General features: G+C 38.1%; 1 protein-coding gene across 4 annotated transcripts in view; it reads right to left on the bottom strand.

Annotated features, from left to right (window-relative positions):
* LOC140205152 (synaptotagmin-7-like) overlaps positions 1-16,597 on the bottom strand; it is a 553,316-nt gene that overhangs the window by 112,778 nt on the left and 423,941 nt on the right. Inside the window, exon 6 of one of the 4 annotated variants that reach the window (XM_072272428.1) lies at positions 12,196-12,558. The exons of the other annotated variants lie outside the window; for them this stretch is intronic. Coding sequence (XP_072128529.1) covers positions 12,196-12,558 — 363 coding nt within the window. The remainder of the gene's footprint in view (positions 1-12,195; positions 12,559-16,597) is intronic. 4 annotated transcript variants of the gene reach the window in all.

The following is a 16,597-nucleotide window of genomic DNA, read 5'->3' on the forward strand; positions in this document are numbered from 1 at the left end:
TCAGGGAGCAGTATCTCAGAAAGACAGCGTCCATTATTAAGGACCTCCAACACTCAGGGCATGCCCTTTTCTCATTGTTACCATCAGATAGGAGGTACAGAAGCCTGAAAGCACACACTCAGCAATTCAGGAACAGCTTCTTCCCTTCTGCCATCTGATTCCTAAATGGACATTGAATCCTTGGACACTACCTCACTTTTTTAATATACAATATTTCTGTTTTCTGCACGTTTAAAAAAAATCTATTCAATATAAGTACATTGTAATTGATCTACTTGTTTATTTATTATTACTATTTAAAATTTTTTTTTCTGTTTGAGATTATGTATTGCATTGAACTGCTGTTGCTAAGTTAACAAATTTCACGTCACATGCCGATGATAATAAACCTGATTCTGATTCTGAAGTTTCATGCCATCTGGTAGTTTACTGATTCTGCCTCCAACATTCCTACCCAAATCATTATTGCTTATAACAAAGAGTGAAGTACTGATTCCTGTAGTAGCTACTGGTTACAGGTTTTCAAGCACAGAAGTAACTATCACACAATGCCTCCAAATAGAAAGACAATTTTGAATCCAATTTGAAGACACGAAAACTGGAGCGGGGTAGGCCACACACCTCTCAAGCCTGCTCTGCCTTTGAATATGAACATGGTTTATCTACCCCAGTCCTCAACTTCTCTGCTCTGCCACCCCATTCCCTAATCTTTCAAAAGACTTTAAGTGCTTCTCTACAGCCCTCTGGGGTAGAGAATTCCAGATATTTATCAGCATATATGAGAAGAAATTTCCACGTACCCAGTTTTAAACAACTGGTCCCTGATCTTGAAGATCACCCCTCATTATCCAAATACCAAAAAATACAGACCCAGCTATTTAGTTTCATATTCCAGCAGCAGTTATTTTTCTAATTTAACTCTTAAATTTAAATCATTTAAATGTTAGTGATTATTTAACTGCTCTTTATTTGATGTTGTTTCATAGTAATTAATTTAGATTTTGCCAATGTACTGGCCCTGTTTCTCAAATAATTTATTCACCTCTAACCATAAAATACTACCTCACCAGCACAATAATGTTTTTTTTTCATACTTCCTGCTCAGTTATTCTTAAAAGTGTCAGGTACAAGTTCAAAAATATTATCCCATATGATACCAATTTCAAGAAATTTTCACTCATGCTAAAGTTGTTGATCTGATAGTACTCAAATTCTGGAATAGTTCCAACACACTGCAGCATGTTGAAAAGTTCTCTTTTTATTTTCTTACTCCTTTTCAGTACTCACTAGCTAGACTATAGAACACATACATTACTTGGGTAAATCTAACAACATGGTAAAATGCATGGGGAGAAATTACTAAGTTTTTGTTCTTCCTGCTGCCTGGAAGGAGTTTGTACCTTCTCCCTGAGACTGCGTGGGTTTTTACCAGGTGCTCCGGTTTCCTCCCGCTGGCCAAAGACGTACCAGCTGGTAGGTTAATTGGCCATTGTAAATTATCCTGTGATTAGTATCGGATCAATATCGGGGGATTGCTGGGTGGCATTTCTCGAAGCGCCTGAGGGTCTTACTCCGTGCTACATCTCAACAAACAGACAAACAAACAAATAAATAAATAGAAGACCACACATTCTAAGCAATTTTATCCCCCCTAAGCTCTGCATTCACACCTCCTCATTACGATATTCATCATTATATAAATTGAAATATTTAGTCTTGCACTTTGTCACACGATGACAATCGTGTTATCTAATTTATCTTCAAAAACACACTTATTGTGATTCTTATTAAACAATAGTAAATAAGATTGATTAACTTTAAGACATTCAGCATGTATAGTAGCTTGAGCAACAACGATTACTGTGTTGCAGAAAAAATTTTTAAAAATCTATAAAATATATCAAATGAAATAAAAATGTCAAAAGGTTTTATGCTATGGGGGCTTGTTGATAGTCTAAGAGTGCAAGTGTGTACGAGCTTGTCGATGGAATCTTATTATCACTACACAAAGTTATGTAGAAAAGCTGAATTTTGGGGCTTCGGAATGTAGATTACCAGATTATATATTCTGATTGCTTGAAACTTAGATTCCAGTTGTTTTACTTGGCATTCAAAAGATACCAATTTAATTGCTTAAGCTTTTTTCACATGCTTTGTAATCCAATACTCTTTTTAACCTGTCAATTCAGTCAGGGTTTTCTAAACAGGATGTAATACATCATTCCGGAGACATAAACTGATGAATTCAAACAAATTGTCAGGTTTATTTACAGTATAACAGTAAATCTGATAAGAAACACACTCACTGAACAATGCACAGCTTCCAGCACAGTCTTATTACAGGTTCAGATAGAGGTTAGAATTAAACCTCATATGGTCTCTTCAGTGAAAAGAATTGATTTCAAATTGTGGGTGGTTGATTTACTCTGTCAGTCTATTCCACTAAGTAATTCTATCACAGAGGGACACACAATCGTGAAAATCTAAACCAGCTCTTGTGTGTGGCATACCAACATCACACAATTCCTCCCAGCAATGCTCTGAACAAAGAATACACAAGATGTGCCATTATGAACAAGAAAAAATCTGCAGATGTTGGAAATCCAAGCAACAAACACAGAATGCTGGAGGAATATAGCAGGCCAGGTAGCATCTATGGAAAAAAGTACAGTTGAGGTTTCAGGCCAAGACCCTTCCATTGATGCTGCCTGGATTGCTGAGTTCCTCCAGTATTTTGCACATGTCATTATGTCTACGTTTGATAAAGATTAATGGACAAATACCACTTACAAAATGTCAGTGCCTATCAGGTCAAATTCTTGGTGTAGCACAATCAGACTCAGAAATTAGCATTGTCCCATCGCATTGCCAGGAAATCAATTTTCATGTTTGACCGGCTGAGAAATGTAATGAAAGCAACTGGATTTGTGGGCACTATCTCTTTGTTCTTCAAAGTCAGCTCCTCTACTTATAACATTACCAAGGATAGCTTGGTTCCAGTTCTGAAGCTTGTATTGTTAGTAAAAAAAAGTAATTACTAATTATTTCCCACTGTCCATCAAGTGAACATTTATTACTACCATAGGTTCATAGATACGTTTTTTTTCACATTGAAAAAAATGTTTTTGTTTAAATGAAAATAGAACTCAGCAGGTCAGATCACAACTATGGGAAGAAAAAATGAGTAAATGTTTCAAATCAAAGACTCTTCATCAGAACCAATATTGATTTTAACCTCTCAATTTAGTCAGGGTACTTTAAATTGAATATTGTAGGATTAACTGCAAGTTTAAGTGTTTTTCTTTCTGATGTTGCACAGTACGGGTATTTATTTTTGAAATATGTTGTTTTAATTGCAAAAACCAAAAAAAATATACATACAGTATATGCACATGTGTGTGTGTTCACCTATACACCTGTTTATTAATGCAAATATCTAATCAGCCATATATAAATTAACTCTCTCTCTCTCTCTCTCATATATATATATATATATATATATACACACACACACACACACACACACACATATATATATATATATGTGTGTGTGTGTGTGTGTGTGTGTGTGTGTGTGAGAGAGAGAGAGAGAGAGAGAGAGAGAGGGGGGGTGATTGATAAGTTTGTGGCCTAAGGTAGAAGGAGATGAGTTATTAACTTCAAACTTTCTGCATTATCACTCAAAGAGTTGAACTGCATGTGCATGTAACAAGAGCGTCTTGAACCTCCAGGTGGCCCACAGCATGTGGTAATTGATAAGTTCGTGGCCTAAGGTAGAAGGAGATGAGTTATACAGCTCTCGTTACATGCACATGCAGTTCAACTCTTTGAGTGATAATGCAGAAAGTTTGAAGTTAATAACTCATCTCCTTCTACCTTAGGCTACAAACTTATCAATCGCCCCTGCTGTGGACCACTTCTGGAGGTCTAAGACGCTGACTTTTACAAAGAAGTGATCCGTATGCTCCATGACTGCTGGACCCAAACTGTAAATGTAGGTAAAATAAATGTACCTAGGTTTTCCAAAATTGACTCCTTCTACCTTTGGCCACGAACTTATCAATCACTGCTCATATATGTATACGTACAAACAATTTAATTAGTATGACACTGCTACACAGTTGGTTGAGCTGCTGCCTCTAAGATGCTGAGAACCGGGCTTAATGCTGATCTTGGATGTTATCTGTGTGGAATTTACACTGTCTCTCTGATACGTGAGTTTTCTATGGATGTACCAGTTTCCTCCCACGTTCTAAAGATGTATTGGTAGGTGAATTAGCTACTGTAATATGAGCAGGAAGAAAATCAAAGTGGAGTAACGGGCGTGTGAGAGCCGAGTCATTGTAGAGCCACGGGAAGGAATAGGACTGATGGGATTGCTCCGTTGGAAGACAACATGGATATAATGAGCTCAATGGCAGTTGTGTATGTCATAATCAGTCATAACCCTCCTGGGAGGGGGGAGAAGATGGCGGCGTGACAGCAGCGCGTGCGGCCACTTCAGTGATGATATCTATTATCTGTCAAGTAGGGGACCGTGCACAATCCTGATTTGATGGAGACAGACATGAGAGCACAGCGGAACATCTGGAAAACTTCTGAAATGCCCGCTTTGCTGCCGCTGCTACTGTGTGGTAACCGGAATCTCTGGAGCTGAAGGCCCTGAAATCCTCGGCTTTGCTCTGCTGAGGTCGAAGGTGCTCAGCAGAGGATGGTGTTCGGGAGGCTGTATCGGAGAGGCTGCTCGGAAGCACGGAGTTTTCGGACGGATGGACTCAGGGTCGGCTGGGGTCGGCTGCGGTCGGCTGCTTCCAAGGTATCGGCAAGTTGACAGTGCCTGGAGGTTTATGGCAGGGAGTTTCTCCGCCTGCTATCGGGGACTCGGGAGTCGATCGACTCGGGACTTTGAGACTTTTTTTTTACTGTGCCCATGGTCTGTTCTTTATCAAATTACGGTATTGCTTTGCACTGCTGTAACTATATGTTATAATTATGTGGTTCTGTCAGTGTTAATCTTTGGTCAATCCTGTTTTCTGTGATATCACTCCGGAAAAACATTGTATCATTTCTTAATGCATTTATGCATTTCCAAATGACAATAAAAGATGACTGAGTGTTCTCATAATCTAATAATAATCATCATTTAGATTATTACACATTTTTTACAAAGTTCCATAATACTAGTCATAGGAGTTTAGTGAAATGCTATTTGATACCACTTTCAAAATAAAACTCCAGTGAAACTTAGATCTGACAAGGAAGTTGTGGTGAATAGGAGTTGGGCACAGAAGTGACCCACCTTCTCGAAGCAACTTTGTTATGTGGAATCCACTGCAAATACAAGATGACAGGTAAAGAAACAAATTTTAAAAATGGATAAAAGCTAATCATCTTCACTAAATTTATAAATATCATTCATAACAGACAGGTAGTACGAGCTCTATACATGAGGCTCCATTATCAGTAAAGATATTATTGCTCTATGGGAGTGGTATTTATTAACTTCCTATTGTAGGTTTGATAAATTACATATGATGACAGGGGCCAGAATTGTCTTGCATTACATGTAAGGTACTATCATTTGGTGTCTTCAATCACACTCAGGAAAGATATCAGAATTGTATTGTAGTTAAGAAGTATCAACATAGAGAATGTCTTTGTGGGGCGAATCTTCAATTCTTGCATTTCTATATTTTGCACAATATTATGTTAATTAACACAAATACATATAAGTTGCCTCTTTTTTAACACTCAGTCATAGGAATTTCTTATATTTCCAATTACCATTTCCCCACTTCCAATCAACACATTTCTACTAACAACATATTTTAAATTTAGTTATAAAGTGACATTCTCTTGACCCCGGCAATGAGCAATTTAGTTAAGCTAACTGTCAGGGGAATTACTGACAAACACGGTGAAAAGTTGCTTCTATGCCACTTAATATGTGACAATTACTGGAGAAATAGAGAAAGGAAGTCTACTCAACTTCGTACAGATTTTTGAGTCACTGCAAGTTTTGACCTAATATCTGAGGTTTATAAGATTGTCAGCTAGAATGACAGTTGCACATTACATAGTCTTTAAGGTGATGGATGAAGATCAGGGATCCCACTTCTCATAGATTTTTGGTGGTGTGAATTTTAAGTACAGAACGTGAAAGAGGCTACTATTCCGGAATCTTTGAAAAATTTACTGCACGTATGTGAATGACAAAAGACAGTACATAATTATCACATCATTAGGCATATTCATTAAAATGGCAGCACCTACTTACAGTTACCATCTGAAGCTACGGTCATTAAAACATCAATACTCTCGTACTTTGAATTATGGACATCATATACCATGATATAAATCTATCATGGTAATGCACATTCTGATACATTGTTTATCTAATAATGCCTATTTCTATTTGAACCCTGGCAAAATTTGGCCTTTCCTTTAATGTAGTGCTAAAGAAACCATAAATCAAATTTTTGAGCCTAATAAGACTGTGCTGATATTTAAGCATATATACAGTGGATTCTGGTTAATTGGGACACAGTGGGACCAGTGCATTTTGGCCCAATTAAGCGGCTGCCCTGATTAGCCAAAGTTTCATGGAAATAGTTAAAAAGGTATAAAAAAGACAAGCTGAGTAACAAATTATGTATTTAAAGGAAATACAGGATAAACACTAACTATAGTACTATAAATCTGTGCATTAGTCCCTAATAGTTATCGATGGAGGATTTCATCGAGGGTACACTGCTGTGTCCTTTTGATTGAGTGTAAATGAACAAAATCAGTGCAGGCACAGTGCAGATAATGGACTGCCTTCATACAATGCTATCAACTTTTGCATCTTACAAAACTTCATTTTAATTGTAACATTCAAGATGATCATCAATACCTTCAACCTCTTCATAGTTCCTAACTTGCTGAAGTGGTGAAATCATTTCATTTTCATTCCTGAGTGTTTCTGGTATCTCCAAGCCTGAATGCTTCAAACTGCAGTGAGCAAAACAATTCTGAATTGTTCTGCTGCTTAGTTCTTGCCAACTCTCAGTGACAAAAGCACTGCTTTTTGAACACAAATACACACAACTGACGCTATTTAAAAACCCTAAGCACGGTGTAGCATCTAATGGCCACACAAGTGCATGCGGCTGACACTAGTTAGAAACTGCCCAATTAAGCAGCATGGTGTCCCAAATAAACAAAGGGAATCTGCAATTTTCTCTATTTGTTTTTGTTCTTTAGGAGTTGTCCCAAATAAACAGCTGGCCTGATTAACTGATGGCCCGATTAACCAGATTCCATTGTATTACAAATTCACAAAAACAAGACAATTACTGAATTCATCAATGTTATTTATCATGGGAAATGGATGATTTCTGCAAAATCAGATCAGCGGATGCCAACATCACATTTCAGGACCACCTTAAGACAGTTCTCTGAAACACATATTCACCATAGTTTACGTGACCAAAGGTAAACAAATAGTCTGATTATAGTGCTAATACTAGAATTGTGTCAAATATGTGCTGCCCTTCCCACATTTGAAAACTTTAGAAAGCAAAAATAATATTAAATATTTTTTGCAAGGATATTTAATTATTCTTGCATCTGATAACCCAGTTGAACTGCTGCAGGACTGTACAGTCACAGCAGGTAGTTGGTGGAAAAATAGCACATCAGTAGAATCCTGCCCCGATGCACACACACTTTGCTTTGACCTATGTATGCATCAGCAATAGATTTTTCCATTTTTATCTTTACAGTCATGAAAATTATAATGGCACATTTGACACAATAGTCAAAGCACTGGATCATTGCACACGATGCCTTCTGCTCTGTGAAGATGATCAAAGTAGTAACGTTTAATAATATTAAGTATTTAAAAATAACGACAGCAAACTTCAGCAATTACAAGTCTCAGGTTCTAAATTGTCCTTCAGAAACAACAAGGCACCAAAGATTTGAAATTCTCTTTGAACAGGACAGTTTTTTTAAAAAAAAGGTCAAATTATTTAGGAAAAGAACTGGAAAATATTCACAGCTCAAGGTTTCCTGGAAGCAGAACATATTGTTTCAGCACACATATTCTTTCTAGATAAGTGTCCGTGAATCTATTTGCTATACTGGGCTGCATTTGTGCCAAGACGATTTATGAGGGGTGCAGCTACAAAACCTGTATCCTACCATAATCATTTGAAAATAAGTGTTTTTTTTTAAACAGGATGCCGTATGATCTGTAAGTGCTGTTTGTGATGTACAGCTTGTGGACTGCCAGTTACTGTTTGCCCTCTTCAGTAATAAGACCATAAGGCTTAAGAGCAGAATTAGGTGAGCGGCCTATCGAGTCTGCTCTTCCATTCCATCATGGCTGGTTTATTATCTCTCTCAACCTTACTCTCCTGTGTTCTCCCCATAACCTTTAATGCCATGACTAATCAAGAACCTATCAACATCTGCTTTAAGGACACTCAATGACTTGACCTCCATGGCAATGAAAGCAAGCATGCAGGTACAGCAGGCAGTGAAGAAAGCTAATGGCATGTTGGCCTTCATAACAAGGGGAGTTGAGAATAGGAGCATAGAGGTCCTTCTGCAGTTGTACAGTGCCCTGGTGAGACCACACCTGGAGTATTGTGTACAGTTTTGGTCTCCAAATTTGAGGAAGGACATTCTTGCTATTGAGGGAGTGCAGCAGAGGTTCACAAGGTTAATTCCTGGGACGGTGGGATTGTCATATGTTGAAAGATTGGAGCAACTGGGCTTGTACACACTGGAATTTAGAAGGATGAGAATGATTATTAAGGAATTGGACATGCTAGAGGCAGGAAACGTGCTGGGGGAGTCCAGAACCAGAGGTGACAATTTGAGAATAAGGGGTTGGCCATTTAGAACGGAGTTGAGGAAAAACTTTTTCACCCAGAGAGTTGTGGATCTGTGGAATGCTCTGCCTCAGAAGGCAGTGGAGGCCAATTCTCTGGATGCTTTCAAGAAAGAGTTAGATAGAGCTCTTAAAGATAGTGGAGTCAAGGGATATGGGGAGAAGGCAGGAACGGAGTACTGATTGTGGATGATCAGCCATGATCACAGTGAAGGTGGTGCTGGCTCGAAGGGCCGAATGGCCTACTCCTGCACCTATGGTTTATTGTTTATTGTCTATTGCAATGAATTTCACAGATTCACCACCCTCTGGCTAAAGGAATTTCTCCTCATCTCTGTCCTAAAGGGTCATCCTTGTATTCTGCGGCTGTACACTCTGGACCTAGACTCCCCTACTATAGGAAAGATCATTCCAAATCAACCCTATCTTGGCCTTTCAATATTTGATAGGTTTCAATTCTTCTCATTCTTCTACACTCCAGCAAGTACAAGCCCCGGGCTATCAAACACTCCTCATATGTTAGATCTCTCTTTCCTGGAATCATTTTCATGAACCTCCTTTGGACCATCTCCAATGCCAGCATATTTTTCTTAGAGTAGGGGCCCAAAACTGCTTACAATACTCCAAGAGCACCCTGACCGATGCCTTATAAAGCTTCAGCATTACATTCTATCGCTTATATTCTAGTTCTCTCGAAATGAATGCTGACATTACATTTGCCTTCCTTATCACCGACTCAAGCTGTGTTAACCACTAGGGGATTCCTGCACAAGGACTCCCAACTCCCTTGCCCCTCTGATTTTTGAATTTTCTCCACATTTAGAAAAGCAGAACATGTTGTTCTACACCTTTATTCTTTCTACCAAAGTGCATGACCATACATTTCCCTACACTACATTCCATCTGCTTCTCCCAGTCTGTCGAAATCCTTCTGCAGACTCCCTGCTTCCTTACCTGCTCCTCCATCTAACTTGGTATGGTCTGCAAATTTGGCCATAAAGCCATCAATTCCATCATCTAAGTAGCTGACAAATGACATGAAAGGACGTGGTCCCAATACTAACCCCTGCAGAATACCACCTGTCACCAGCAGCCAAGCAGAATAGGCACCTTTAATTTTGACTCTTTGCCTTGCTAACCAGCCCATCTTTTATCTATGCTAGCATCTTTCCTGTAATATCATGGGCTCTTATCTTGTTAAGCAGCCTCATGTATGGCACCTTGCCAAGTAAACATCCACTGACTCTCCTTTGTCTATCCTGCCTGGTATTTCCTCAAAGAATTCCAACAGATTTGTCAGGCAAGATTTCCCCTTAAGGAAATCATGCTCTCTCAACCACTGGGCACATCTACATGAAATGCTGTGGCAAGAAAGTAGCATCCATCATCAGGAACCCCACCACCCAAGCTATGCTCTCTTCTTGGTGCTGCCATCAGGAAGGTGGTACAGAGGTCTCAGGACTCATACCGCCAGGTTCAGGAAGTTATTCCTTCTCATCCATCAGGCTCTTGAACCAAAGGGGATAACTTCACTAAATTCACTTGCTCAATTATTGAAATATTCCCACAACCAATGGATTCACTTTCAAGAACTCTTCATCTCACGTTATCGATATTTATTGCTTACTCATTTATTATTATTGTTCATTTATTTTTGTATTTTGTTGTCTTCTACACTCTGGTTGAACGCCCGAGTTGATGTGATTTTTCAATGAATATGTTTCATTGTTATGGTTATTATTCTATACATTTATTGAGTATGCCCACAAGAATATGAATCTCAAGGTTGTATATGGTGACATATATGTACTTTGATAATAAATTTACTTTGTATTTTGAACTGACTTTGGCCTACTTTATCATGCACCTCCAAGTACCTGAAAATCTTATCCTTAATAATGTTCTCCAACATCTTCCCAACCATTGAAGTCAGGCTAACTGGTCTATAATTTCCTTTTGTCTGCTTCCCTCCCTTCTTGCTGAGTGAGGTGACATTTGTAATTTTCCAGTCCTTCAGAACCATTTCAGAATCTAATAATTCTTGAAAGATCATTTGTTATTGCCTCCACAATCTCTTCAGCTACCTCTTTCAGAACCCTGTGGTATAGCCCATTAGAGTCAGGTGACTTAGTTAATTGCAGACCTTTCAGCTTCCCAAGCACCTTCTCCTTAGCAATAACAACTACACTCACTTCTTCCCCCTTGATACTCTTGATTTTCTGGCATATTGCTCGTGTCATCCACAGTGAAGACTGATGCAAAATATTTATTAAGTTTGTCTGCTATTTCTTTGTCTCCTATTACTACTTCTCCAGCTTTATTTTCCAGTATTCCAATATCCACTCTCACCTCTCTTTTACTGTTTATAAATCTGAAAAGATTGCTTATCCTCTTTTATATTATTGGCTAGCTTACCTTCTAATTCCCTCTTTTCTGCCCTTATGGTTTTTTCAGTTGCCTTCTGTTAGCTTTTGAAATCCTCTAAGATCCCACTAATTTTTGTTATATTATATGCCCTCTCTTTTGCTTTTATAGTCCGTGAGTTCCATTGTCACCCATGGTTGCCTCATTCTCCCTTTTGAATACCTCTTCATCTTCAAGATGCAGTTATCCTGTGCCTTCCGAATTGCCTCCAGAGACTCCAGCCATTGCTGTTCTGCCATCATCCCTGCTAGTGTCCCCTTCCAATCAACTTTAGCTAGTTCCTCTCATGTCTCTCTAATTCCCTTTATTCCACTGTAATGCTGATACTTCTGACTTTATCTTCTCCCTTTCAAACTGCAGGGTGAATTCTATCATATTATGATCACTCTCAAAGTTTCCTTTACCTTAAGCTCCCTAAGCAAATCCGGTTCGTTACACATTATCCAATCCAGAATGGCTCAACAATTAAAAATCCATTTCATAATGTAATAACACCTGTAAATGTTGTATTTCTGAATTAAACTGTTTTGACAACTGCAATAACAGTACAAGCACTTTACACCTTAGACTTGAGCTGAAGTTCCCCATCGTTTTAGAATGTTAGTATTGCATCTTCTTTAGACTTGATCATTGATCCAACAGGTCCTGTAATTCAGAACATAAACTGAATTTCATTGTCGATCTTTTCTGCATAAACCCATGCTGCATGGATTTCCCACAACATATGTCAAACATATTGCTATGGGTATAGCTGGCAGAACTCGACTGAGAATTGAAAGGAATTCTCACACCTATACAGCTACCAAACAAGTGAAAATACAAAGATTCATTAGAGGGTAGTGGGAAAGAATTCTGCTTTGGGGTGGAAAGGAGAAAGAAGAGAGACTTACAGGAAAGACTTCATATCTAACCCTCGATTACGGAGCTGTCCCATGACGTAATCCCAGCTCCCAGGGTTGGAGCGACTGCGGCCACCGGCTGTGCGACTGCGTGAGCCCGCTGTACTGCCTGCCCTGTGCTGGGCTCTGTAGGGAGACCTGCTGCCGGAGGTTGTCTGCTGCTGGAACTGAAGCTGCCCCAGGCTCTGGCTGGTGGTGGGCTGGTGATGGGCGGGTCTATGCTGCTGCAGCGGCTGCTGGAGGCTCTGCTGCCTCTGCAGCGTCCGAGGTCGCGGGCATTTCGACTGTTGGTCGGCCGGTGGTGTGGATATGTGTTCTAACGTAGAGGCTGCTGACAAGAACGGCTCATCCAAGCTAACAGAAAAGTGGGGCAGAAGAAAATAGTGGAAAGATATATAAAAGGAGAAAACAAAAAGCAAAGCAGAGTTAGCCAACCTGTAGTGAAGTCCAGCAATGCATCTCGAGTGTGTTGGATGCCAGGCTTCGGGCTGATAGATCATTAACATATAGTTACTGACAGGTAGCTATCATTTCCTCATCACCACACAATTACAATACAGCATTACCAAACATCAATCTCAATTTTACTTCCTGTCCTCATTGTGGTGCATTAGAATTACATTGGTTATTGGAACACAGCAAGTGAGCAAGGTTCAACAAAAACAAAGCACTTTGAGGAATATGGAGCTCTGGTTTACTAGAAAGAAAAATAAACTGTTTCTTGTGGGCAGTAAGAAGAATTAGGATAAAAATGTTTAGGGTGTTAGACAGTTGATCCTAGGAGTCACAAACATTTATTTTAAAAGTTGGTCATTAAATACATTTTTCTACATAGATACAGTGATAGAAAAAATGCCTCTAGAACCTTATTATTCCACATATAGCATTGATTCTTGCTATCAAAAACCTCAAGCAAGTGTTTTTTTTCTGTACAAAGCCATAGTATCAATGTTAATGTTACATGGAAGGAGAAAATCCATGAAATTAGGTCAAGTTTAAAACTCCTCAGTCTTAATATCCTTAATGTGGCTATACAAGAAAAACAATTACAACAGATTATAAATTAGAGAGAAAGAAAATGTGCGTGTGTGTTTGTGTGTGTGAGTGAGTGAGTGAGAGAGAAAGAGAGAGAGAGAGAGTTAACAACGCTGTTTTCAGAAGATATTTGACTTGTAAATCCCTATTAATGAAAATATCATCTGTTTGCAAAGAAAATGACTGTCAACATCTTATGTTCCAAAGGTCTTTTAATACCTGTGGCAGATATAAGGTTTACAAAAAAAGGTCAATTTTTGAACTTGCAGTTTCTTTCTTCTGTATGATCAAAATAAATATTTATTAGAGAAGGACCTTTAATTGCTTATGGGAATAAGTTTCTCTGCAGGGCACCTACCTTGTTTTAGTTAATGGTACTCAGCTTGAATTGAGTACATTCCTTCCTGCTCGGTCATTCGTATCCTTTAGTTAGGAAACATTACACTATTGTAATTATTGAGCAATGTTGATGGTCAAATTTTAACACTAAATTACTCAAAATGGTGAAAAAAACCATTCCTTTTTAAAATTAGTCAGGGTGATCCTATATAAAATTCCAGTTCAGTTGACAAGATGAAATCTAATCAGATATCAATTTTAGTAATCACTGTTGGAGTTTTATATTATGAAAGGATATAGAAAATTCCCACCCATGAATTCTGTGCTCATTGTGGTTAAGAACATAAGCGATCAGAAATGGAATACTTTCCTCTCTAGACAGTGTGCACTCTCACTCAGATTTGGTAGAACTTCATTATATCCAAAGAGAAACTTAGTCAGTAAAACCCAATGGCACAAGTGCATCTCCATTGCCTCAGCTTTTTCATTTCTCACATCAACCATTCTGTGACCTCCCTCAATAAAATTACCTATTAATGTTCCATTATGGCGGGCTTGTGCTGTGGGTCGATATTTACCGGCAATTATCTTCCAAATATTTGAAAGTAAATATCATAAAATACTTTTCAGCAGGGAGATAGATCTTTTCCACTGCCCTAAGCATTTGAAAAGTCCTTTTAATTACTTGGTTTTTGTTCTTGTATGGACTTGCCAGTTGAAAATTGAATCAACAGTTTTCAGCCCATATGGGAAGTGTGAATATGTAAGCCTAAAATAATTAGATATTACACTAAAACGTTCAAAGACTCATTACATCATTGCTCAAAATTCAACCAGAAAGAATCCAGTAAAATGTCGACTTTGGTATCAATAATGGCTGATGAAATACCCAGTGCTGCAATGTCTTTATTCCCGAATATGAACTTGTTTTTAAATGGCTCAATGTAAATTCTGATTTTGAATGAGTATTTTGCAAAATTGACACAAAATTTGTGGAAATCTTCTTTCTTTTCATTTCTCACACAGCTCCTCAAGTGCCTAACAGTATCCTGACATGTGCAGAAGAAATTCTGAATATCTGCATTGTCATATATATCACTTTACATAAAGATCAACAGTAACGCAGAGTCTACAAAGCTACAGCAAGCTACAGAGTATACTTAATCAAAAAGTGGTATAAGCCAGGTAAACACATAACAGTCGAGACTGGAAGGTAAAGATTATTTCCGTTCCTATACATGGTTATAAAATTTAAAGAAATGTAAAGCCATATTTCAGTCAGAGCTGCAACTTAATGTGTTACTTTCTTACTTCAAGGTGCCAATTATTGATGAGCAAATTTAAATTTTGCATTTAAATACTGTATTCGCAAACTTCCTTATAATATCCAAATCTTAAGGAGAAGTAAACTTCACTGCCCCACTCGTAAATCAACATTTCATCCATAGGAGGCCCATACATCAGATTCTGGTTGGAAATTAGTGTTATATTCATCAGGCCAGGGTGAACATTGTTAGTTGCTGGTGCTGCTTAAAACAACACAGCTATGAGAACTGATCACCAAACAGTACAGGTTGAGTACCCATTAACCGAAATACTTGGGCCCAGAGCTATGTCAGATTTTGGAATATACAGTATAATGAATTACCCTGGGATCACCATCATTTCCAATTCTGAATTTACCTGCTACCAATAAGCAGTCTTTGTCTTACACTTGTTCATCACACTTATGTACTTAACAGTAAAAGATACTACATGCCATTAATATAATGAAAATATAATGTGTGCCAGGTAACAAAAGCAGCACGCCAGCATGGGGAGAATACCTGAATCAGCTGTTGAACAACAACAAACAACGACAGGCTTTCAGTCTCCACCTAAGGTACCATGTTTGGATTAAAAGGTTAGAGTACGCTGTATTTGCACTGTATTTTACCTTTTACTTTAGGTTTTATGTAAGGTATAATAACAATCAGCATTGTAGACTTGTTCTGGTGTTAGATTTTCATCAGCAATGGTCTTCGTAACTCGTCAACGGATTTCCCTGCCGCCTCGTCATCAGCAGGTGCTTCATCTTTAAAATTTTTATAACCTTTAAAATTTAATGCCATATCTTTTCTTAAATTTCTGCAACCAGTCTGTTGAATATTCTCAATTACCTTCAATTTTTAATTTGGTCTGATAGATCTTGGTTTGTTTCATGATCAGATACTGTTATGTGGCATTTATTTACTTCAACACAGACGACTCTACTCTTTCAACACACGATTGAGATCTTCATTTACTGCTTTATGCAGAGTTTTTCTATTCTTCATTGACTTCTGCTCATTACATATGTGAAGTCACTCCTCCGAACTGTCTGTGATGCGCAGACACCTTCCCAATGCCTGGGAACCTTCCCAGTGTCTTGTTGAATTTTCCATTTGTAAAGTCACAACAGTGCTCAAGAGAATTCAGATTTCAGAGGTTTTTCAGATTTTGGAATTTTGGATAAGGGGTACTCAACCAGTATTAAGGTTGATCAGGGGTATAAATGTGGCACGATTATGCACTTGCATTGGTTATAATATAGTAAATATCAAAGGATACAGACATTATATTGCAGATATTCTATGTAAATGCAGGAATAAATATGTGAAATAGATAACACAGAAGCAGGAATCACTGTATCACAGTCCTGTACCAGAATCACATAAATTCACACAAACCCTTTCTCTCATTCTTTGACCATCATTTTTCAGTGCAATAATTTATTAAATGCACCTCTTCATGGCTTAGTGCAGCTTGCAATTGTATGTGTGAATTTAAGACCTGAACGCAATTGTGAACTACTTTTCTTGATATCAAGTCATTAAGAATATGAAAAAAACAAAAGCAGAAACAAGTCTTGAGACCATAACTTTTCAGGGAGGTAAATATACAGAAACCAACATCTCAAATTAGCCATGAGTCCAGGCACTGTTTCAATCTGAAATAAAATCTCTATAAAAGGCTAAGGATTTCAAGTTAACACCTTACA

This window comes from Mobula birostris, chromosome 11, assembly GCF_030028105.1.
Source record: "Mobula birostris isolate sMobBir1 chromosome 11, sMobBir1.hap1, whole genome shotgun sequence".
NCBI lineage: Eukaryota > Metazoa > Chordata > Chondrichthyes > Myliobatiformes > Myliobatidae > Mobula > Mobula birostris.